We start from the raw sequence: 26,380 nt of genomic DNA on the forward strand, positions 1-26,380 counted from the left end.
TATATTGTATGGACTAGAAGTTAGATCTAAAAGCTTGATTAGATTCAGATTCAATTTTTCTTCCCTTTGCAAAAATACTTCATAAGTACTCTTTCATACTGCTTCTCACCACCTCCTGGAAAAAGAAGAATAACCACATACCAAGATCTGGCACATCTCCTAAAGCTAATAACTCCCTAAGGAAGGGCTGATGGAGGTTCTGTAATCAGTTATAAATCCTCAAAGAATGCCAAACAATGGTGTTGATGAAAATGTGTGGCCATGTCTTTAAGCAATAGTTTGCCTGTTCAGACCTGTTACTCTATAAACTTTTCCTTCCCCATTCAAAGGCTTCAGTGTAGAGGTGAGCATTCAAATTCTAGCACACCTCCATGCTGTCAGGGACAACAGTAATTATGCTTTTGTTTCAGAATTATACTCTGATGGGTATTCATGTGAACCCTAAGAGAGAGTAGAGGTGAGACATCAGTTGTTAGGAGTGAGCTATGGGAACATCATAAATTTCAGAAACCTTTTTTAAGTATAAAGGCATCCCTCCTCAACTCCCCAATTTATTGGGTACCTCTCATCAGGTCTAGGATTAGGCTTTATCACCATGATTTTACCATTTAAGTATGAAGTTAAGATTAACCCTAAAGTCTTCTCCACATTTTGATAGAATGTAAAATTCCTGGCATTATATTTCTGTAGTTACCCCAATATGGCTACTGCTAACAAAGTCCTTTTATTATTGAGACTATTGAATTTGAATCATTCTCATTAAGAATATTTTGTCTTAAGTAAATATTATTGTGTTGTGAGTGCACAGGCATTTTTTCCCATCCCTGTAGGCAGTACTAATTTGATTAGAATACAGAGGACATCCCAAAAGCATGTCAGTGTGCTTCTCAGTAACCTCAAAAATTGAATTGACTGTTCTTTTTGTAGTGAGAAAGAAGCTGATATTAGTTGCCCTCACCTCTAGAGGAGAATTATTTGTAATATCTATTATTTAAGTCAATCTCAGCACCTGTGATGTATAATTTTGGTACTATTTTATTTTCAGTTTATCTTTTTACCACTTCAACTTAACGCTCTCATCAGTTCCTAATGTTTATTCTCCTCCCTTAAAGTCATAACACTCTGCGACCTCAGTCATTGTATAAATGCTGTTACATTCTGATCTCAAGAGGAGAACTGAACAATAGGTGCTGAGTTAGAAGGAAATGGCTTACCAGAACTTAAACAAAAGCTTCACAGTCTTGTAATAGGACACTCATGATAGCAGTGCATGATAAAATGTTTTGTTGTAATGGAATGCTTTTTAAATGAGTACCTTTAGAGAAATCACAGTACCTGTCTGCAAGATGTAAAAGATAATTTAAATTGGCTTTAAATATAGTAGAAGGAAAGTATTATGCATTCCCTCCTCACTCTTATTATGTGTGTTAGTTTGCTATAATAAAATAGTTTAGAAGTTTAAGTGGGCTTCCTTTTACTTGGCCAGAATTTATACTTGTCTAAAGATAAGAATTTAAAAGTAATTGCTCCTTAATAGTAGAACAAGAAGTATAAAAAGCTCAAGAACAATTTAGCTTTGCTCTTCCCACATACAGTACATTAAGAATGTAATTAACCTCTTTCATTTTAGACACAGAGATATTCAAAAAGACATTTGAAGTATTACCAATCAGGAGTACCAATCACAATTCTATGGGTCGTCTACAGTGAACATAGCTGTTGCCAGGAGTGTATCTTGGAAATTATTTTCATCACATAGTAACAGTCATTGCCAAATAACCTATTCATAAATTGGTATGATAATGTAATCTAGTTTTTCTAAAATACAGCCAAGAATCAGGAAATAAGCAAAAAGGGCCTCAGAGTAGCCAAAAATAGATGTTACATAGTACACATACTAACACTTCACAGTAGACCCTCTGAGAGCCTTGTCCAATTATGAGCCATAAAATTAAAAGAATCTTGGTTCAAATCTTTGTTTTCCCATTTAGTAGCTAAGTGATTTGAGCCAAATTTCTTAATCTCTGAGTCTTAGTTTCCTCATCTATAAAATGGGATGATACCTGTTACTTCATGGGATTGTTGTGAAAGTTAAATGAAATAATGGATGTAATGCATAGATGTTTCTTTCAAAATAATAACATTACTATTATTTTTATCATTCTGACAATATAATTATTACTAATCCTCTCTGGTTCCTAAACCTAAAGCCAGCTTTAAGGGACAAGATGATGGAGCCTAGCATAAAGGGGAGCCACAGAAAAAAAACTAAGGGAAAAGAGACAAGAACCTCAGTGTGTGGGATGAAGTTATGGTTTATAGGTGAAAACAATGCACAATATACTCTTGTGACCCTACATCACTGTAGGATAGCAGAGTAGAATAAGTTAATAATGATAGTTGTGAATCATCAAAAAAATGTTAATGTTCATCATATTATTGCAAAAGCTAATAATGAGTGATCCATTTTTGAAAGACAAAGTTGCAAAAATAATAAAAATGATTTAGGTACTGAAAGAGATAATTTTTCAACTATATGGAAATTTTAACATTCCCTAATGATTCTACATTACTCAAGTTTCATTAATATAAGGAAATCTTAGCTAAAAGTTTATATAAAGCATAATCAATAGAAAAAAATATCACTATTCTTGACTGCCTGTCCACTCTATGCCACTTACACTCAGCCCTCTCCCACACCCCCATGATCAGGATTCATGTCAGAATCTTGAGGAAGTATAATTTATAAATATTTTTAAATTAATATTGCTTTAGTTTTGTTCTAGTCATGGTATTTTATTTATTTTGACATTTCAAAAAAATCCCTTCATAAAAAGCCAGTGTTGTGTTTATTGCTGAGTATAGTTTTAAATGGTTGAGGAGTACTCATCTTGAACAACAGGCAGCTATCTGATAGACTATCACCAGCTAGTCTTGCAGTAATAAGAATGATTGTTGTAGATCTCCAGCAAAAATAGTATGGACGTTATCAACTAGAAGGGTAGAGAAACTCCAGGATTTGAGATACACTTCTCTGGCACTAGCAGGAAATGGAAAAAAAAAAAAAAAAAAGCTACAGAAAACCAGGAAGTTTGGTTACTTGAAAATAAAGATGCTAAAAATAAATTAATGTAAATGCTTTTGAAACAATTCATGGTATAAAGGTTTAAAGAAGAGTCAACAGAAAAGTATTTTTGTATGATAAATACTCTATATGGAAATCCACATAGCAAGAAAACTGGAGTATTTAATTTACTTGTCACATTACTTAGCAGCCCCTAACAAATGATCTCTTTCATTCTCTAGCCTGCCAACAACATTTGCAACCTTGGATATTGATGGTGTAAGAAAAATAATCTTTGCACTACCAGGTAAGAATAATTGAAACAGTTTCTTTTGCTTTTCCTATAAAAATGATCAAAATCATTTTGAAACCCAGGTGACCAGTTCCTTATCAGAGCACTCCATTTGGAATCTGAAAGACCTGGGCTCAAGACCCAGCTTTACTTACTGTATGACCTTGGGCAAATCACTTACACTTTTTGAAGCTGTTTCTTCATCTATACAATGGGCTAAAGCCTACTTTGTATGATTGGTGTAAAAGTCAAATTAGATAGTATCTTTCAAAGTATATCCCAAACCCTAAAATGGTAGCCAAGTGTTAACTGTCACTAGATCTATCTGGGGTACCTGCTTTTCCTTATAAAAAATTGGTCTAAGTTAGCAGTCTAATCACCTCCCATAGCTAGAAGTATTGTGTTCATAAGTCCAAAGGGCCTTGAATCACCCATGAAAGTAAATGGTAAACAACAACAACAAAAAAAATACAAAACTGGCTTTTGTTCTTGCCAGATTTGGACTGGGATGGGGCAGGCAACATGGAATGAGGGGTTTCTCAGCCAAACCCCAGGCATCATCAGTCTGACCATATCACTGTCCCCCATCCTCGCTCCCGTGTGAACAGAAACTCACATGTTCAGACAGTAGAAAAAGCGAAGTGGTTCCGTTTATAAAGACTTTCAGTCAGTTCTTTATTGATTTTTGGCTTGCAGTTAAAGCCATGCTTTTAAAGTCATTACCAATCTTGATAAATTCTAAAGCAGTTTAGAGGTTTTGTGTATCTACTTGTTATTTTTTCCTGCTTTTTAAATTATCCTCTGATCTGTAGCAGCGTCCTATTCTCTATGTTTTCGGACAGATTCCTTCAGAAAATAACCTGCTTATTCCTTTCAGATGCACAAATCTGGTGACTTTGGGATACTTACCTGCTTTTGATAGTAAATAAATCTCAAAATAGAGTATAAGGAAAGGAAGACAGGCAGAAAATTTTGAAAAGCATTTTTTGGAGTTTTGAATTTTGAAAGCATTTCTAAAGCTCCTATCTATAAGCATAAAAGATTAGGTTTATATCCTACAGGAAACGTTAAGAGAGAAGACTGTTAAGTAAAGTAGTCCTCAAATGTATCTGTAGTAAAAACTCCTTAGGGCCGTTAAGGTATGTATGCTCAGATCCTCTGGAAAAATGTGATTCTCTTCCTAGCTTCATTTTGCCTAGAAAAGACTGTTACTTTGTCTACAGAAGACAGGACTTGCCCTATAGACAAAGAATTATACTGGGAGCCTACTTTGCCTTTACTTATGAACTATTGTTCATCTGCCAAAGAAGTTATAATTAAATAACCTATTTTCAAATTGCTACTTTCATTTGAAATTTTCTCTGCCCAGCCTCAGTGAACCAAAAGAGGGCAGCAACAACCCAGATGTTCAGATTGTGGAATCAGTAAAGTGGTTCCTTTTAAAAGGATTTTAAAATTCATGATTGTATTTCTGCTTTTCTGAAGGCTGCACATTTAAAACTGTTACTAATCTTGATAACTTTGTTTGTTTTGAAGAGAGAGAGAGAGAGAGAGACAGCATGAGCAGGAGAGAAGGAGGAGTAGAGAGGGAGACACAGAATCTGAAACAGGCTCCAGGCTACAAGCTGTCAGCACAGTGCCCAGTGTGGCTCAAACTCACAAACTGTGAGATATTGACCTGAACCGAAGTTGAACATTTAACCAACTGAGCCACCAGGAGCTCCTAATCTTGATAACTTTTAAAGCAGTTTAAAAGATTGATGTAGGGGCGCCTGGGTGGCTCAGTCGGTTGAGCGTCTGACTTCAGCTCAGGTCACGATCTCACGGTCCGTGATTTCGAGCCCCGCGTCAGGCTCTGGGCTGATGGCTCAGAGCCTGGAGCCTGCTTCCAATTCTGTGTCTCCCTCTCTCTCTGCCCCTCCCCATTCATGCTCTGTCTCTCTCTGTCTCAAAAATAAATAAACGTTAAAAAAAAATTTTTTTTTTAAACTTAAAAAAAAAAGATTGATGTATCTACTTGCCATTTTTTTAACTTTTTAAAATTACTGTAATAACATATGTTCACTATAAAAACATTAGAAAATACAGGTAAACATTAAGAAATGTTATTGGTAATCCCTTCCCCCTACACACAAAATAACCACTATTTGCAATTGTTTGCGATCCATTTTCAATTAGAGTAATTTTATAAAGCAGCAGCATTACAAGAATGCCGTCATCGTTGCTGAACAATAGCTTTTTTCTTTTTTCTTTTTTTTTTTTGCTTTCCCAGAAACATGTTCATCTGTGTATTTTGAGACAGGTGAAAAGCAATTAATTCTCATTAAGAGTCTGCTGTGCTGTTGGGCAAGACAACTCATTTTTCTATTGAAATTATTACTATTACTCATCACTTTTTACAGCTTAAAAAAAATCTATTCTTAACTACTTTTGTGGGTAGAAGAAAATTAAAGGTATGGTTTTAGCTAATAATAGGCTAAACCATTGCCTTTTACTTTGATGATGCAATTAGCAGCACAAGCCAGGCCAAGGGAAACTAAAAATTTAATAGTCGATCCCAAGCCCTCCGCGTACATATACATGCTCGATACCACTGGATTAATGTGTTAGTAAAATTGGAATTTTAGACCCAGGAGGGATATTGAGAGGCATGTAGTCCAAACCTTTCATTTTGGGAAGAGTAAAATTAGATTCAGAAAGGTTTGGAACTCACTCGGGCCGCTCAGTTTATTTAGTTAACAGTACCACACACGAAACGAAATCTGTGATTCTCAGCACAGTCGTTTTTTTCATTGCCCACCTTTCTTTCCTTCGAAGTGCATTACCCACCCAGATTTCTTCTTGGAGAGGTACAACTGAATTCTTCAAGTTTTGCTTATAATTTTAAAAGAACTTGGTATTTCTATTAGTCTGCCCAGACTTCCATAACAGACTATCACAGACCAAATGGCTTAAACAACAGAAATTTATTTTCTCACAGTTCTGGAGACTGGAAGTCTAAGATCAAGATGCCAGCAAGGCTGGTTTCTGTTGAGTCTTTCTTCCTGGCTTGCAAATGGCCAACTTCTCACTGTGTCCTCACATGCCTTTTTTTCTGCGTACATGTGCTCCTGGTGTTTCTCCCTCTTTTTATACAGACACCAGTCTTGTTGGATTAGGACCTCATCCTTATGACCTCTTTTAACTTTGGTTACCTCTTTAAAGGCCCTATTATCTATAAATACAGTCATATTGGGTGTTAAGACTTCAACATATGAATTTGCAAGGGACACAATTCAGCCTATAACAGTATTCCTCTTCAAGTCCTTCGCAGCTTAAATTGTTTAGTTTTATTTTTTTAATTTAAAGAGATTTCTGGGTAGAGGGGGGTTATGGATACATTTCTTTGTGCTTAACGTATTTTGTAAATGTTTTTCTACAGAGCATGGATTACTGTGGCAATTTTAAAATATTTTAAAAATAGCAGGTACAATCTGCTTTAAAACTTACAAAGATTAGTAATGACTTTCAATGTATAGTTCCCAGGAAATTGGAAATAAAAAACTGTGTTAAACAGTTTCAGGGAATCAGAAGTTTCTGCATTTCACTGGTAGACAAATGTTTATACCTTCTGTGGTATTTGGTTGACTGTAGCTCTATTCTGGCATCCTTCAGGATTTAAGGTGATTTAGAAGATTAGGAGTTAGTGGTTAGTCACTTCACTCTTTATGATGCCTGAAGGTATAGACAATTGTAATTTTTTGGCAAATTTTTATACGTATACTATAAATAACTGCTTGGTTGACTTTCAGGGAATCCTGTGTCAGCCGTGGTCACCTGCAACCTCTTTGTTGTGCCTGCACTGAGAAAGATGCAGGGCATCTTGGATCCTCGGCCAACCATCATCAAAGCCAGGGTAATGTTTTCTAAATGACAAGGAACCAAAACTGAAGCCTAATAACAATTAAGGATATGATTTTCCAACTGCCCAAAATAAACATCCAGAATTTTGTAATCGTTGTGAGGGAAAATGTAGTTATATTCTCCCCATCATGACAGAAACGGAGGGGAAAGGGTCCCATTTATTCCCAGCCCACATTATTCCACAACTTCTAAAGTAAATAATTTTTTCTGGCAGAATCCATATGGAAGTGGATATGTAATGATAAAATGGCAAATAGAATGAGACTGGCACTACCCTAAAATAAACCTATACGGAAGGAGGGACAAGAATTCTCTTTCAGCTGTGTAAAGTCACACAGCCAACTATTTATCTGCTCACTTTTTCCGCAACCTCTCTGATAAATTTTGAACAATTTGGAAAAAGACAGTCAAAGGACTAGAAGGAGACTAGCGAGTTAAAATAAAACGTTGACCACATTGTTAGGAAAAGGACAACTAAGCCTAAGAAATTATACTTGGTTAAAAGGCCACTTAGAAATTAGAGTCCCCTTCTCCACCAACACTAACTTCAGTTTGATTTACTACTACTCAACTAATTATGTAACACAATTTCTATATAACTAATAATTAATTCTCTTGGCAATGTGACCTACAGTATCAAACCATTGCTTTTTTTAAAAGCTTGATTGAGATACAATTGACATACAAAAAATTACATATATATAACATATATATTTTGACGAGACATACGCATATGCCCATATCATCACCACAGTCAAGGTACTAACATATTTATCACCTCCATAAACTTTCTGTGTTCTTTTGTGGTTTTATTTGTTTGATTTGTGGTATGAACATTTAACATGAGAACTATCCTCTTAACATATTTTAAAGTGAAGAACACCATGTTGTCAACTATAGGTACTGTGTAGTACAACAGATCTCTAGAACTTACTCACCTTGTATAAGAGAAAATTTATACCCATTGAAAAACAATTCCCCATGGCCCACTCCCTCAGCCTCTGACAATCACCATTCTATTCTCTGCTTCTATGACTATTTTTTTTATAAAGGGCTTTTTTTTTTTAAGTTTGTTTGTTTGTTTGTTTGTTTGTTTATTTATTTTGAGAGAGAGAGAGAGAGAGAGCACATGAGTGGAAGAGCAGCAGAAGGAGGGAGAGAATCCCGACCAGGCTCCACACTGTCAGCACAGAGCCCAATGTGGGGCTCCATCCCACTAACTGTGAAATCATGACCTAGGTGAAATCAAGAGTCAGATGCTTAACTGACTGAGCCATGCAGGTGCCCCTGTGACTGACCATAATACCTCAAATAAGTGGAATCACTCAGTATTTATCCTTCTGTGACTGGTTTATTTCACTTAGCATAATGTACTCTAGGTTTATCATATTGTCACAAATGGTAGGAATATCTTTCTTTTTTAAAACTAAATAATATTTCATTGTATTAATATAGCACATTCTCCTTCTCCATTCATCTATCAATAAACATTTGAGTTGTTTACATATCTTGGCTATTACGAATAATGTTACAGTAAACATGAGAGTGCAGATGTCTCTGAGATCCTGATTTGAGTTCTTTAGGATATATACCCAGAAGTAGAACTGCTCAATCATATGTTCTATTTTCAACTTGGGGGGGGACCTCACACTGTCTTCCACAGTGGCTGAACCATTCTACATTCCTACCAACATTATATCCAGATTCCAGTATCTCCACATTGTCGGCAATACTTATCTTTTGTGTTGTTGTTGTTGTTGTTGTTGTTGTTGTTGTTGTTTTAATAGCTATCCTAACAGTTGTGAGATGGTATGTCATTGTAGTTTTGATATGCATTTACGTATCTTCTTTAGAGAACTGTCTATTCAAGTCCTTTGCCCATTTTTAAATCAGGTTATTTGTCTTTTTGCTATTGACTGGTAAGAGACTCTTATATATTTTGAATATTAACCCTTTATCAGATAGATGGTTTGAAACATTTTCTCCCTTTTCATAGGTTGCCTTTCCATACTGTTGTTTCCTTTGCTGTGCAGAAGCTTTTTAGTTTGATATATACTGGATATGTATTTTTTATACATAAAATACTGGATATGTATTTTTTATTTTGACAATTATGGATAATTGTCTATTTTTTATTTTGTGGCTTGTGCTTTTGGTGTCAAATACAAGAAATCATTGCCAAGACCAATATCAAAGAGCTTTTCCTGTATGTTTTCTTGTATTTTTACTGTTTTAGGTTTTAAATATAAGTCCTTTATCCATTTTGAGTTAATGTTTGTGTATTGTGTAAAAAAGGAGTCCAAATTTAATCTTCTGCATACATATCCATTTTTCCAATACTTAAACTGTTATTTTTTGAGAGCTTTGAAATAAATTCCAATGTGACAGAATGCTATGATTAGTTGACAGGAAGAACACAAGGCATAGAGGAGGAAGAAGGAATATTTATAAAATATTATTGTGAGAATATATTGGATAAAACATTAAGGAAACCTAAGCTTCAGGTATTCTTTCTTTTAATTTTTTTAATGTTTATTTTTTATTTTTGAGAATGAGAGAGACAGAGTGCAAGCAGAGGAGGGGCAGAGAGGGAGACACAGAATCCGAAGCAGGCTCCAGGCTCCAAGCTATCAGCACAGAGCCTGACATGGGGCTTGAACTCACAGACTGAGAGATCATGACCTGAGCCAAAGCTAGATGCTTAAACCAAATGAGCCACCCAGGTGTCCCTAAACTTCAAATATTCTTTTTTTTTTTTTCAACATTTATTTATTTTGGGGACAGAGAGAGACAGAGCATGAACGGGCGAGGGGCAGAGAGAGAGGGAGACACAGAATCGGAAACAGGCTCCAGGCTCTGAGCCATCAGCCCAGAGCCCGACGCGGGGCTCGAACTCACGGACCGTGAGATCGTGACCTGGCTGAAGTCGGACGCTTAACCGACTGCGCCACCCAGGCGCCCCGAAACTTCAAATATTCTTAACATTGACCTTTTAAATATTGAGATTTTGTAGGCCAGCATATGAAGAGATATCCTCCTTTTCCTAAAATTTTAGTAAAAGCTCAACTATATATTCTGAAAACAGATTATTGGGGGATTTTCCAATAATCATGGTGGTGGTCTTATTTTAAATTTAATGGAAAAAGAAGAAAAACAGCCATCAGTAAACAAAAAGTATTCTGATCAAATCAGAAGGTCAGAGTCATAAAGCTTAGACATCTAAACCAATAATATGAATTTGCTCACCATTTTCATATTTGCTAAATTTAGAAAATGAGAACAATCTGCATTGTTCTAAGAGAGAAAAAGAGGATTTCTCTTTGACTTTGCAAAGTTCTTATGAATCCTTTCATTTATTTCTCATCTTAACATTCATTATCTCTTCTCTAAAACTGACATTGTGGCAGCTATCCTTTCTGACAACAGTGATGAGCTAGAGCTCTACAATCACACTGATGCATGGTACATTGTTCACACTGCTGCTCACTCCTGTCAACTCATGGAATTGAGAATTAGTCTAAGAATCAGTCAAACTCCCTTCTCCCACAGAGCAGTGTCACTGGGACTGTCAGATGGGTCATCAGTGTCCTTGGCTGTTTACTTCTTTTGGTTTTAACTCCTAAAATCACCCGCACACCTTTCCTGACATAACTGTCACTTTTAGAACATAACTTTATTCACTTCCTTGAAACATGGTAAAGCCTCTTGTCTGTGTTTTCTGACCATCCAATATGCAGCTTACACTTACTTATTAATTAATTAATATGCAGCTTACTTATTACTGTTCTCCAAAATGGCCACCAAAATCACAGCCTCTCCCAATCCTTACTGCTTTCAGAAAGTGAGGTAGTTATTAAATGCTGGTGTCGGTAACTCGTAGTGCTGGTTCTGATATAGCTGTCCTGTGGTTAGGGCAATGCTGCATTATTTTGAAAGGTCAACAGAAAAAATGTCATCTTTTGTATCAGTGCATTCTGACATCAATTTAGAACACTTGCACCATAACCTGGGTCAGTTATGGTTGAAGTTGAAATACTTCTGGCTTTCAGTAGGCAATTAAAAACGTAACCTTAATTCACTGAATTATTAACCTAATGCTTCTACAAACAGATATCCTTTTGTGTTTCCTTAACACATTTCCTTAATATCCCATCAAAGTGCCCTCTACTGCCCCTTGTTCTCAACTCGTTTCTCTAGAAATATACCTTACACAACTCCTATTAGTATTAACAGCCCATCTCAGGCAATGATTAAGAGAAGGGAAAGGGAAAATATTTTCATCTCCCATGGGATTAGGCAAGCATGTGCTGGGAGAGTATGGGCATGTTGAACTCTACTGGGCTATTCCAATTTTCCCATCTTATCTCTTCTCTTGAGCATTATTGTCTTCCTGCTATGAGAACTTCATGAATGCTTTCTGGCTGATGTCATAAACAGTAAAATACAAAGCATCTTAACAAAATGTTTATTTTGTTGGAAAATTACTAAGGTGTTTGCAGCTGTAGAGAGAAATATGATTATTGTGACAAGATCAGTCATTGATCATTAGAAATGTTATTGGATGCCTATTATATCATAATATTATGTCCTATAGATTAAAAATGGATATGGAAAATTATAGGACTTTCCATGATTTATAAGAGATGTAAATCAGTTTTAACGTATTAGGAAATGAAAAATATATAAATGAAAATATAATTTATAAAAATTTCGGAAAAGTTATTTTGAAACTGATCCATAGCAGCATGTGCAAGCATTTTAAAGTTACATGATAAATTTTAGATAAATGATTTACAGGGTAAATAAACTCAAGGATCTCTGTGGTAGACTAATGAAATCAGCGCCTCGTAACTTTTATAGCACTTACCAAAAAAGTTAACGTAAAGCTGCCTGAGCCACTCTTTGGAAGCTTTGACCAGATTGGAGCAAAGTCCAGGCCCCCAGCATCAACCAGGGCTTTGCACATGTTATCTTAGGCCCCCGCCCAAGTAGAATCCCCTTTGGTCATCTGTTTTCTCACAAATTCTTTTCTCCAATCTGTACAGTCCTGCATCCCAACCTATTCCCTTGAACCTTCTGGAGCTTTCACTTTTTCCTCATTCAGGTCTTTGGCAAGTGTCTCATAGTCTACCTCTCTAGCTCACCTCTTACCATCAATTGCTTTATTTCTACAATTCTAAATATCTTTATTTCTACTTCAGCAAGTCACTTCCAATACCCTGAAGTACTTCATCCCAAAATCACCAACTCTGGTGTACAATTTAGGAACAAGGGCAAGTTACTATCAGTCTTTGTAAAAAGGGTATAAACACTCCTTTCACCCCTACCCTTAAGTCCTTAAGCCGCACTGGCTTTGTCACTTTCCTCACCCAACCTAAGTCCTGTGGTGTAGCACATCAACTTTTTTTTGCCTCTTCCTTCCATGATAGCCCACTCTAAAAATCCACAAACTTGGATCAAGCCTTCCTTCTTTATCTTTCACTTTTATTCCTAGGCCACAACTAGAGAAGAGTCTACAGCTGTTCACATTAGCACTTCTAATTTACAAACCTCAGCAGGGGCCCAAATTCCCTTCATGATCCTTTTATATCCTATGGATCAGCTTCTTCCATTCCTTACAGCAGACTTCCAAATCTTCACCATTCTCCTAAAGCTGCTTCCACCATCCATATCCTCTGACTTTTGTAACCGAATAAGCCTGGCTTTGAATGATGGCTCCAACATTTACTAGATTATAATCCTTGACATATTTAATGGTTTCCTTTCTTCTAATCTTGCTTCCTCTTAAACCCCTGTTCTAACTCTAACCATGTAAACATCTCCAACTAAAATGCTTCCATGCTTCACATGACCCCCGGGTTAAATCCAAACTGCTCATGTGAATATAGGAGGCCCTTCACCCCATGGCCTTTTTCCCTCTCCAGCTTCATCTGTTTCTTGTCCTGAACTCTCACCATAGTAAGCTATTTACTGCTTCCAAAATGGACATGAGATCCCCTGCCTATGCCTGTGATTATTCCCCTTCCTAGAAGGTTCTCCCCTAACCACCACCATCTCCTTTCTCAGTTTTCAAGACTCCTTAGTCATAAGACTCAGAAATCACATCCCCTGTGAAGCCTTTCTCGGTGTCCCTAAGAAGGGTTGACTACTTAGCTTCTTTGTGCCATTTTAATACCTTGTTGACAGCTCTGGAAATAATGTTATTGCACTGGATTTGCAAATAATTATTTACCCTGAGAAATTTTTTAGGTCACTTCTCTGTAAGATGGACAGGACAAAGAGGAAGAACAAAATATTCTCACCTTTTTTTTATTAATAAATTTTTTTTTAGGTTTAAGTTCATTTAGGTTCACCGCAAAATTAAATGGAAAGTACATAGAGTTCCCATATACCCACTGTCCTCACACATGTACAACCTCTCCAGCTATTGACATCTACACCAAAGTGGTACATTTGTTACAACTGATGAACCAACTGACACATCATTATCACCCAGGGTTATCAAGGATTCACTCTTAGTGTTGTATATTCATTGGGTCTTGACAAATGTATAATTTCATGTATCTACCATTGTCCTTTCATACAGAGTAGTTTCTGTGCTCTCCCTATTCATCCCTCCCTCTATGCTATAAACTTGATCTTTTTACTATCTCCATAGTTGTATCTTTTCCAGAATCATGCAGCCTTTTGAGATTAATTCCTTTCACTTAGTAATAGGCATATAAGTTTCCTCCTTGTCTGGTGTACCACCATTTGTTTGTCAATCCACCTACTGAAGGACACCTTGATTATTTACAGATTTTGGCAATTATGGATAAAGCTGATACAGACATCTATGTGCAGGTTTTTGTATGGACATAAATTTTCCCTTTACTTGGGTAAATAGCAAGGAGCACGATTGCTGAATTGTATGCTAAGAGTATGTTTAATTTTGGTAAGAAACTGCCAAACCATCTTCCAAAGTTGCTGTACTATTTTGCATTCCCACCAATAGTGATTAAGAGTTTCCATCCCTCCACATTCTCACCAGGATTTGGTGTGGCCAGAGTTTTGCATTTTGACCTTTGGTAGGTGTGTAATGACATCTCATTGTTTTGGTTTGCACTTCCCTAATGACATATGATGTTGAATATCTTTCAATGTTTACTTGCCATCTGTATATCTTCTTTGATGAGATATCTGTTCAGGCCTTTTGCCCATTTTTTAATCAAGTTGTTTGTTAATGAATTTTAAGAATTTTTTGTATAATTTGGAAAGCAGACATCCATCAGATGTCTTCTGCAAATATTTTTTCCCAGTTTGTGGCTTATTTCCTCATTCTGTTGACCTATTTTTTTCTCTAATTTTCTCCCTTAAACATTTACATGTAGAACATATATGATACTATACCACATAATACAGTTTTACCTCTTTTTTAATGTTTATTTATTTATTTAGAGAGAGAGACCGCATGCACACAAGCAAAGGGAAGGGGCAGAGAGAGAAGGAGAGAGAGACTCCCAAGCAGGTTCCATGGTGTCAGTGCAGAGCCCAACACAGGGCTCGATCCCACAAACTGAGATCATGACCTGAGCTGAAGTCAAGAGTGGGACACTTAACCTGCTGAGCCACCCAGGCGCCCCAGTTTTATCTCTTGAGTGACTACTGCATGTCAGAAAAATACTTGAAAAGAAACAGAGGAAATAGTCTTAGTCCATAGCCCACTCTAGTTTTGAATGAATAGAAGTCCTCAAAGGTGAAACATCAGGAGTGTCTTGGGAGCCCAGTCAGTTAAGCATCTGACTCTTGATTTCGGCTCAGATCATGATCTCATGGATCATGGGATCAAGCCCCGCATTGTGTTCTGCACTGACAGCACGGAGTCTGCTTGGGATTCTCTGTCTCTATCTTGCTCTCTCTGCACCTCTCCCATTCATGCTCACTCGCGCTCTCTCTCCCTCTCTCTCTCTCTCCTTCAAAATAAATAAATAAATAAACAAACATTTTTTTTTAAAAAGTGAAGCATCAACTTTTTCACCCAAAAAAAATGTGTTTTGTGTTTCCTCATGGTACATCATTCATGTAAGCACTGACACTCATAGTAAATAAGTGATTTCTTAAGCTAAGTGATATAATATGCCAGAACTATAATATCAGTACAGCTAAATATATTGGTTAATAAAGTATTCTGCATTTTCATAAAATACCATAAAAATCTAGTCGGTTTCATCTCAGCAAAAGGAACAGCTGTTTGTAAGGCTACAAAAAAAATTGTATTCACCTCAATTTGATGCAATTGATTCTTGTTCTTTAAATTAACATAAATATCTTCCTTTAAAACAAACAACCCCATTTTGTAGATAAACAAACAGGTATAGGAAAGCAAAATAATTTCCTAACATAGCATGCCAGTTAACGGTACACCTGGGAGTAGAAGGCGGAGGTCAGATATCACCCCATTCTAGTATTTGTTCTCTCGTACTACCATGAGCCAATCAGTGCCTTTGCCAGGTGAAAACCTGCTCAGACACCTAACAAATAACACAGCCACGGGAATAGTCTTGTAGTTTAATTCTGGAGAACCCCCATACACAGATTGAAAGAGAGAGAGACATTTTTGCCCTCAGCTAAGCACACAATAATTCAGGAATAATGGCAAGTTACCCCTCAGTAGATATGAAATAGAGTGTAAACATAAGCAATATGAACTGAAAGAGTTTAGTATGATTTAGCCAAGGAAAAACACTTCAGCATTGAATTTTATTCTGGATTCCAGAGGAAAAGTAGGGACTGTCAGAGTGAATAATTAGAATGTTTAAAAAACAGAGTAACCAGAATAGATTGGTGATAGATTTACCTGAATCAAAATTTCTAGGATATTCTTTTTTATTATTATTAAATATAATTTATTGTCAAACTGATTTCCTTATAACACCCAGTGCTCATCCCAACAGGTGCCCTCCTCAATGCCCATCACCCACGTTCCCCCCCCACCGGCTCCCCATCTACCCTCAGTTTGTTCTCAGTATTTAAGAGTCTCTTAGAGTTTGCCTCCCTACCTCTCTGTAACTTTATTTTTTTTCCCTTTCCCCTCCCCCCATGGTCTTCTGTTAAGTTTCTCAGGATCCACATATGAGTGAAAACATATGGTATCTGTCTTTCTCTGCCTGACTTATTTCACTTAGCATAATACCCTCCAGTTCCATCCACATTGCTGCAAATGGCATGATTTCATTCTTTCTCATTGCCAAATAGTATTCCATTGTATATATAAACCACATCTTCTTTATCCATTCATCAGTTGATGGACATTTAGACTCTTTACATAATTTAGCTATTGTTGAAAGCTCTGCTGTAAACATTGTGCTATAAACAAGTGCCCCTATGCATCAGCACTCCTGTATCCCTTGGGGAAATTCCTAGCAGTGCTATTTCTGGGTCATAGGGTAGATCTATTTTTAATTTTTTGAGGAACCTCCACACTGTTTTCCAGAGCGGCTGTACTAGTTTGCATTCCCACCAACAGTGCAGGAGGGTCCCTGTTTCTCCACATCCTCGCCAGCTTCTAGAATCTTCTGATTTGTTCATTTTAGCCACTCTGACCGGCGTGAGGTGGTATCTCAGTGTGGTTTTGATTTCTATTTCCCTGATGAGGAGTGACGTTGAGCATCTTTTCATGTGTCTGTTGGCCATCTGGATATCTTCTTTGGGAAAGTGTCTATTCATGTCTTCTGCCCGTTTCTTCACTGGATTATTTGTTTTTCAGGTGTGGAGTTTGGTGAGTTCTTTGTAGATTTTAGATATTAGCCCTTTATCTGATATGTCATTTGCAAATATCTTTTCCCATTCTGTTGGTTGCCTTTTAGTTTTGTTGATTATTTCCTTTACAGTGCAGAAGATTTTTATCTTGATGAGGTCCCAATAGTTCATTTTTGCTTTTAATTCCTTGCCTTTGGAGATGTGTTGAGTAAGAAATTGCTGTGGCTGAGGTCAAAGAGGTTTTTTCCTGCTTTCTCCTCTATGGTTTTGATGGTTTCCTGTGATCACATACTGGGTCACAAAACAGCCCACAATAAATATAGAAGAATTGAGATCATACCATGCACACTTTCAGATCACAATGCTATGAAACTTGAAATCAACCACAGGAAAAAGTCTGGAAAACCTCCAAAAGCATGGAGGTTAAAGAACATCCTACTAAAGAATGAATGGGTCCACCAGCCAATTAGAAAAGAAATTTAAAAATATATGGAAACAAATGAAAATGAAAATACAAAAATTTCTAGGATATTCAAGCTGTAATTGAATCATTTGATCTAAGCAATACCTGTTCTAGTTGAATAAAAGGTTTCTCTTCCATTTTAAGGAGAGTAACTTCAATGATTATTGTGCTAATGGAAAATGTTAATTCTCATACACTGGAACAAGTCTTATATTCACCAAAATTGAACTAATCTTTGATAGGCTATCGTCCATAATTATACACTATATAAACTTGTTCAAGGAATACCTCTTAGGTACCTACTACCAAGACATTATCACTTTGATTTATCAGATTTCAGGATGAATTTAATGAAATAGATTTTTTTAATGGCTCTAGGTTAAAGGTTGATTAGTCATTCTTCATTGCATGTGTAAACTGAAGTTGCTATATTAGAAAGGTTTTCATCCTTAATGGAAAGATATGAAAGATGCCATTCCATAATTCTTTTATTACCGGTGATGTGGCTAAACAAAAATGGTATAACTTTTAGTAGAGACTACTTTTATTTGCCTGAAAGAGATTGTATGGTCAGTATTGGGACATGGGGAATATTCGGGAGTAAAATAAAGTGTCCCTTTTATGTTAAAGATAGGTCTATGAATTGGTAGCTGAAGAGTGCCTCAGTAAATATTTATTAGATGGACAGACGGGTGGATGGACGGACGGATGGATGGATGGACATACATATAAATAGATATTGAGCTTGTTTCTTTAGGTCTATTTCTTTTATTTTTCGGTGTTAAAATATCTGCTTTCTCAATTCATAGGTCAGAGGTACCTGTGCTATCAACCCATAAAATTAGACTTCAAAAATAGACCTTCTCTTTTTCATCTGCCCTTTTCCCCACTGTGAATACCAACTTCTTAGTCTTCTCTTTTCACTGGAACAACCCAACTTCTGGACTTCTGTATTAAGAACATAAGGTGGTAGAGGTGGGAACAGCAGAATGCCAAGATATTTTCCATGTCTACTTTATTCTTTGCACAATTTCCACCACCCTGTAGTTTTAAGGGATGATCAGGTGATCAAGTTTGTTTTCATTTACTCTATATTCTATAGTTATCATGTGATGTAAAACTGGATCCTCGCCCAGAATACCATCGCTGTATATTGACTTGGCATCACCAAGAACCACTGCCTTGGGCACAGAGCACAGGTTAGTCATTCACATCTGTGGGTATGTCTATCCATGTATCCCATTAAAACACAAAATTTATGCATAACCCCCTCCTTGGGTACACCTAATTTAGTAATTGTTGTACATTTTCCTTTTTGAAAGATTAGATGAGTTAAATTATTCCCTAATGATATAGCATAAGAAGAAAATAAGAGTAAAAACAAAATTTTATTTATTCCATGGAGCCATATTTTCTAGATAAACACAAATTTAGAATTATGGAAGATTTTTGTCTATTTGTTCAACCTCTAAATTCTGAGCACAACTTTGGTTGTACTATGACTATGCTACTCTGAAATGTGAGATTAAAGCTCAATTATAATGTGATCCTCTGTAGCCTCTACTATACCTTAAATATTGGTAAATTTTAAGCACTGAGAAATCAATATTGATAACTCAAGTATTCTATAGTTACCGCCTCTAGACTTTAAACTCTTATCCCCAAGTATTCTAGTCATAGTTATATAACTTCTGATGTGTCTCCAGAAAACTGTATTACCCTCTAAACAAAGGTCCTATCAAGCGCAAACATCAGTTAACAGAGGGAATAAGTACATAGGCAGTGTCTCCCCCAGACTTACATTCAAATTGGCCACCAACTAGTTAGTAGGACTGTAGGCAAATTACCTAACCTCTTTTGAGTCTTGTGCAAATTAAATAAGATAGTTAAGTAAAATGCCCACCACACTGTCTGGTACTTAATAAATACTAAAAAAAGTGGTAGCCACTGCTATTATTATCTTGTTTTAAATAAGTTTTAAAAGCCTCTCTTTTCAGACACACATAACATTTTTTAGCCTGAACTGAGAAATTCTGTGGCGTTTTGCATAATGCTATAAAATCCTATTTTATTCTTTTTAGGCAATAATTTCTGCTGTTTATTTTTAGAGTTTAGTGAGAAGGTAGTAGGATACAGTAGCAAGGCCACCTGGAAAAGGGACTGGGAAGTCCGATCTTCTCTCTTCCTCTTGAAGACCTGTGTTTCTGTTCATGGGTGTTTATTTTGAAAAGAACCGCAAGGGCTCCAAATGTACACAGTGTGCTGCTTATGCTGCTGTAATGAGATATTTCTTTCTAGGTAATCAGATGAGCAGCCGTCTGATGAGCATGCGCAGCGCCAATGGCTTGTTGATGCTACCTCCAAAGACAGAGCAGTACGTGGAACTCCACAAGGGCGAGGTGGTGGATGTCATGGTCATTGGACGGCTATGATGGTCCCAGAGGGAGAAAGCTTTGATGCATGTCCACATATCATTGACTGTATCCTGTAATATGCAACGGCACAGCTAGTTTTTCTGATCTGGATAAAAGTTGATCTGTATAGTCAACATCTTGAACTATATTTCAAAAGAATTTAAATACCTTTTAAAGAAAAAACACCTAAAAATAAATCTTAACAGACAACTCTATTCTGATTATATCAAAGCAAATTTTTTCTTTCTTGCAAATTGCTTTGTGTGTTCAATGCTAGGTCTGATAGCGATAGCTTTTAGTAGACAGCAGTAGGTGCCTGCAGAACTTGTGTTTTTCTCATCTTTAAAATACAACTAATTATGCTCTTAATCAAGGCTGTCTGCTTATTTATACTAGCGTAGGCAACACTTGGATTTCCCTTCTTAGTATGCTTCATAACCGCTTTTCAGAGAGCTTTTGCTTGTTCTTTATCATGTATCGTGTTTATGTGCACAGTGCCAACAGAAGAGTGACCGGGTGGAGGCCCAGCCCTGCTGCAGGGAGCACCCTCACCTGCAGAGCGCCCGGGAGGCGCCTCACCCCGGTAGCCTCATGGCACAGTACTCTGGGGCGGTAACTGGATACCTTTTATTTGAATAAACAAACTGGGGGAAAAAATGCTTCCTTAAGTGCTGACAGCCTTTTTAACCAATACATTTAAAATTGTACAGAACAAAAAATAAAATCAAAGACTGATCTTGTACAGATATTAGTGTTACCAGCATTCATGTGGAAATCAAGAGCAAAGAAAAAATAATGTTAAACAACTCTGTACCATAACATTTTCTGTAATGATACTGAAACTTAATGAATAAAAAAAATCCTTGATCATTATTTAAAAATCTATTGTGTTGGCGTGTTATTAAAAAACAGAAGATTGTCATGCCATTCTGATGGGATTCTGCTTGGATAAAAGGAATAGTTAAGATAATGTGGCAAAGGTAAGTGGTGTAAAGATGATTGAAATGTAGTATAATATATTCTGGGGAGCCTGGGTGGCTCAGTCGGTTAAACATCTGACTTCAGCTCAGGTCATGATCTCACGGTTCAAGGGTTTGTGCCCCACCTCAGGCTCTGTGCTGACAGCTTTGAGGCTGGAGCCTGCTTCGGATACTGTGTCTCCCTCTGTCCACCCCTCCCCTGTTCATGCTCTCTCTCTCTCTCTCTCTCTCTCTCTCTCTCTCTCTCAAAAATAAGTAAACATTAGGGGCGCCTGGGTGGCGCAGTCGGTTGAGCGTCCGACTTCGGCCAGGTCACGATCTCGCGGTCCACGAGTTCGAGCCCCGCGTCGGGCTCTGGGCTGATGGCTCAGAGCCTGGAGCCTGTTTCCAATTCTGTGTCTCCCTCTCTCTCTGCTCCTCCCCCGTTCATGCTCTGTCTCTCTCTGTCTCAAAAATAAATAAATGTTGAAAAAAAAAAATTAAAAAAAAAAAAAAAAAAATAAGTAAACATTAAAAAAAATTTTTTTAATATATTCTGCATTTTATCATAGCGTTGTGATCTACAGCATTGTGAAAATACAAATTAGAAAGTACAAGACAACCTATAGTCAGTCTGGTCTTTCCAGTCATGGATAGAGAATAGCAAGCAAATTTAGAGGGAAGAAACTTGATACTGAGGAAAAGAAACTAATTTCTTATTAGAGATGCAATAAAAACAAATTTTAGACATCTACAGTTCTTTGGAATGGAGGAAAAACAAGAACTAATGAACCACAGTATTGCAGATGAGTAACTGGAAATTTTTTCATGTTAGGAAGGAAGTAAGAAATGGGGAAATTCTGTGCTACACGTGGAAAATATACAAATAAAATATACTTTATCCACTTGGCTCCTGTAGTAAAAACTCAAAGACACTTTCTAACTGGTGATAACAAGGGACATTAAATATCCTGTAGGGTATACATAGCAAAGCAAACAACAAAAATTGGGCTACTAGTGAATAAGGTCCCAAATGATGATGGTGAATAAAGCCAAGTAGTAAACAAGGAAAATTTGATATTGATATCTGATATTTCCTGAGTTGAAAATAAAATGATCTATGTTTTAAATCTTTTATATTTTCAGTTAAAGAACATAAGATTATCACTAGAAGTTAAATGAAAGATCATGTAAAGTATTCTTTGCCTACATTCATTCATTCATTGAGCATCTACTATGTGCTTGGGTGCAAGGTACATCCTGCTACTATTTACAAGGATGAAAGGAATAACAGCTGACACTATACTGCATCAAGGGAAATAAAACTGTACAAGGAACTATAAGATTTAATATGGTTGATATTTGATAATATATGTGATAAATGTGATAAATGCTATAATTCGGATTTAAAGAATTGGAGGAGTTCAAATGAGAATCTCATACAAGGTTAACATTTCAAGGGGCAGGGTGGCATTTTCGTGGATCTTGAAGGAAGGGTAGAATTTTAATGATGATGATGCAAGAGGAAAGGTATTGCAGAAATAGAATTATGGACAATTGATAATAATCATTTTTATTATAGAATGGAAGTTCCACAGGGCAAAGATTTTTGTTTATTTTGTTCACTGGTATTATCCCCAGGTCCTTAGAAAAGTTCCTGACATATATACACATGTGTAAATATCAGTAAATATTTGTTCAATGAAACACGTAATACAGAATTTACTATATGCCAGGCAAAATTTCTAAGCACTTTTCATATGTTTAATTTTCACAACAGAATTAGTGCTATTATGTATTATTTCTATTTATAGATGAGGAAACTGAGGCACAAAGAAGTTAAGAAACTTGTCCAAGGTCACATAACTAGTTAGAGAAAGAGCTAGGATTTGAACTTAGCAATCTGCCTTCAGAGTCCATACTCTCTTTTTTTTTTCTTTTTCTTTTTCTTTTTCTGTTTCTGTTTCTTTTTCTTTCTTTCTTCTTTTTTTTTTTCTTGAGAGAGAGAGAGAGAGAGAGAGAATCTTAAGCAGGCTCCACGCCCAGCCTGGACCTCGATGCTGGGGTCCATCTCACACCCTGGGATCATGACCTGAGCCAAAATCAAGAATTTAACACTTAACCAACTGAGCCACCCAGAGTCCATACTCTTAAACACCAAGTTACAGAAACAAAATTGATACATTTGTAAGACCAAAAAAGTACATGTTTGAGGCCAAACTATGAAGTTCTTGAAAACCAGGTTAGGGAATCTAGATCTATTCTAGAGATAATCAAACTGTTAGAGACTCCTGATCAGGGAAGTGTTCGGATCAGAACTGTCTTTTTAGGGAAAATGGCCTGGCAGCATTGAGGAGGACAGATTGGATTGAGGAGAAACTGGAATGAGACACCAGTTAAGAAGTGATCTGGTGGTGAGGGGTGATGACAGCCTTAACCTTAGTGGTGGAAGTGATGGTGATGGGGAGATCACAACAGATCAATGTACCTCTGAACATAAAGAATGGAAAGAATTTTGTTACTGATTTCAAGTTTTGGAAGGGAAATTAGTAGGAGTAAGAGATGAATCAAAGTCCTACATCTTGGCTGAGAAAATGTTAAACCATTAGCAAAAAGAAAAAGAATTTTTTGGAGGAGATGATGAGTTTGGATACGTATTTGAGATGGTAGAGGAATACTAAGGTAGATATGTCCTGTTGGCATTTGAAAGCATAGGTTAGGAGTTCACAAAAGAGATACTGTCTGGGTGTAATCTTGGGGATCGTTCACATGGCAGTGGTATTTGAAACATAAGGGTGGTTGGGAAAGATTAACAGGAGAAGAGGAGAGGGCCTTGGGGAGCTCCTTAGTTTAAAGAGTTGGACAGAAAAGACCATGAGTGGAATGAAAAAAAGAGCAGTTTGCTGAAGAGGAGGAACCAAGTATGCAATATCCCAAAACCAAGGAGAGTTTCAAGAAGGAAGGATAATCAACTGTCAAAAACAAAAATGTCAAGCATGAAGGCTCAAAAAGATTTGCTGATTAGGCAATCATTTGTGAGCTGCAAGAGTGCAATTTGAATAGTGGGTTGAGGACAAAAGCCAGATTGCAAAATAGGCACTGTGAATATGAATTATTTGGAACTTGTACATGAGAAAAGATAGATGCTTGGATGGTAGTTTGAACTGATAACAAAGCGGAAGAAAGATTTTTGTGAGTTTTGAGAAAGGAGGAAAACAATAGTGAGCATATTAAAAATGCAAAAGTAAGGTTCCAGATGGAGAAAGAAAAGGAAGAAAGGGCTGGATTTAAGGATGCTTGGGGTCTAATTAACCTGGAGTAGAAATGGAACATTTTTTCCTTCTGAGTTAGAAAAGAGAAAAAAAAAATGAGTGTATTTGAAGTAGATACAAGGGAAATTTAATTTAAAATTTAAGATTCAATGAAATGGTTCTACTTGGCACAGTGGGAATCAATGTCATTTAATCTATTTGCATTTATTTGATCTAAGTTACTTTAGAATTACACATGTATGATGTGTTACCCTTTTTTGTCTTAGTTGATACTTAAATAAAAGACTATAGATGATGTCTTCAGATTCTTGCTTATAACTATATGGAAGTCAAGCAGTTCTTTTTTAACCTACTTTTTTGGTTCTATGTTTTAGTTGTCTCAAACTATATCACACAATGAGAAAAAGAACATAAGCACATTAATTGCACCAAGTAAATGCTATTAAGTGATGTTGCATGTACAACAAGTGGATTCTTCGGATGGCTTTCATTTTTTAAATTATTTGCTAATGAGAAAACTTTGTGGATCTGACCCACAACCAATTCCTGATCTTCATGAAACTCTATATAATAAGGTAAGTCTTTATCATTCCCAAATATAGAAAGTGGACATTTGTGTAAGTACAGAATTCAAATCAAATAAACTGTGTATCTTGTTATACCAATGATGATGGATCTGAATTAAATAATGCATTGCATTCTAACATGCTTATAATAAGCATTAAGCTGGACTCTAACAGAGAACTACATTGTTACAATGTTCATCAATAACTTGGCCTAGAGACAAAAGGCTAAAGAGTTGCTTGATTTTGGCCATTTTGTATGGTCAGTTACCAATATTTCTCCTGTAGTACTTTTGCAATAACTCAATAATTTATTTAACAAGGCTTTATTAAGTCCCTGCAGTGTTCCAGCCTCCATGCTTGGCACTGAGGATACAGTGATGAGTGAGACAAAGACTCTAACATCCAAGTAGAGGAGATAGATTTTGAGAAAGAAAAAAAAAATTATTTGAAATACAGATTATGAAAAGTCTATGAAGAAAATCCAATATGTTAGAGATTAACTGGGTAGAGGCCTAAATCATATTTGGTGGCTGTGTCAGGGTGCAGCCATTAATAAAAAAGGGAGAAATCACACTATGAAACTTTAATGTAGGAATAAGTTAAATAGGTGTTAGAGACCTGGAAAAGCACAAAGGAAACATTAAGATGTCAGAGGAATAACTACAGGAAGCAACTATCACAACTGGGTCTGGGTGGCAGGAGGAAGAGTTTAGAGTAATCAGAATCTAGAAGCTCAGAAGTCAGAGTCTTTGGAGCTAGGACTCAACCTTTTAAGGAGTGGGCACAGCCCAGCTGCTTATTCTGAGTTGGGGGGAAAAAATGGAGGCTAGAACCGGTTGCTGTTGCCAGGGCAACACTGACAGAAACAAGCAGGGAACAGGAAGGACCACCAGTTCCTTCTTCCTTCCCTCTGCTTTCCAAGCTCCCTGCAGTCTAATGCAACCTCTTACTGAACCTAACAGGAAGCCAGCTGGCAAAAAACTGCAGAGTTCCAGCCCCAGCACCACAGTGCAGAATGCAATGGTAGATTTGGAGCTGAGAGACGATCACTGGTCAAGTGATGGAGAAGGGTTCTCTAAACAAGTGACTTTTGAACTCAGATCTAAAGAATGAAAATAAGCCCCACATGTTAATAATTAAGAGAATAGCATTTCAGAGGAAAGGGCTTAGAGAATACAACATCAGAAAGGAGTCGGAGTATGATGAGGGATGGGAGTGTGGTCTGAGATATAATTCGAGGGAACTGAGGCCAGGATGGAGCCAGATCAAGCCCACAAATATGCAGGCTGTTGGGTGTAATACTAAATACACACACACACACACCTTATAATGCAAATCTGCTAAGAGCATTGGGAAGCCGCTAAAGGTTCAGGTGGGGAAAAAAAAAAAGTCTATTATTTGCTAAATACCCATTGAATACAAGGCACCATACTTGACAAGGATTCTTGCAAACAAGGAACTCATTCTCTACCTTCTAGCCTGTTCCTCTGTCTGCATTTTGATTTCTGGTCTACCCAGTTTCCCAACCAGAAACCTCTGAGTCATTCCTTCTTCTCACTCCCCACATCCAATTCGTCACCACATTCTGTCAACTCTACCAATAGTTATGAAGTAACCCTCTCTTTTCTATTCTCACTGCTACTACCTCGGTCTTTCCTCTGCCCCAAGAACTGCCCTCCCCCTATCCAGCCTTCACACTGCTGCTAGAG

At 36.8% G+C, this 26,380-nt stretch overlaps 1 protein-coding gene across 14 annotated transcripts in view; it reads left to right on the forward strand.

Moving 5' to 3' along the window:
• The window catches only part of GPHN (gephyrin), a 636,202-nt gene extending 615,447 nt beyond the window's left edge, over window positions 1–20,755 (forward strand). For all 14 annotated transcript variants that reach the window (XM_043556393.1, XM_043556386.1, XM_043556392.1 and 11 more), the window contains 4 exons: window positions 3,307–3,371; window positions 7,148–7,251; window positions 18,563–18,659; window positions 19,759–20,755. In XM_043556393.1, the coding sequence (XP_043412328.1) occupies window positions 3,307–3,371; window positions 7,148–7,251; window positions 18,563–18,659; window positions 19,759–19,892 (400 nt within the window). In that variant the 3' untranslated portion in view covers window positions 19,893–20,755. The remainder of the gene's footprint in view (window positions 1–3,306; window positions 3,372–7,147; window positions 7,252–18,562; window positions 18,660–19,758) is intronic.
• The last annotated feature ends 5,625 nt before the right edge of the window (window positions 20,756–26,380 follow it).

Source organism: Prionailurus bengalensis, chromosome B3 (assembly GCF_016509475.1).
Source record: "Prionailurus bengalensis isolate Pbe53 chromosome B3, Fcat_Pben_1.1_paternal_pri, whole genome shotgun sequence".
Classification (NCBI taxonomy): domain Eukaryota; kingdom Metazoa; phylum Chordata; class Mammalia; order Carnivora; family Felidae; genus Prionailurus; species Prionailurus bengalensis.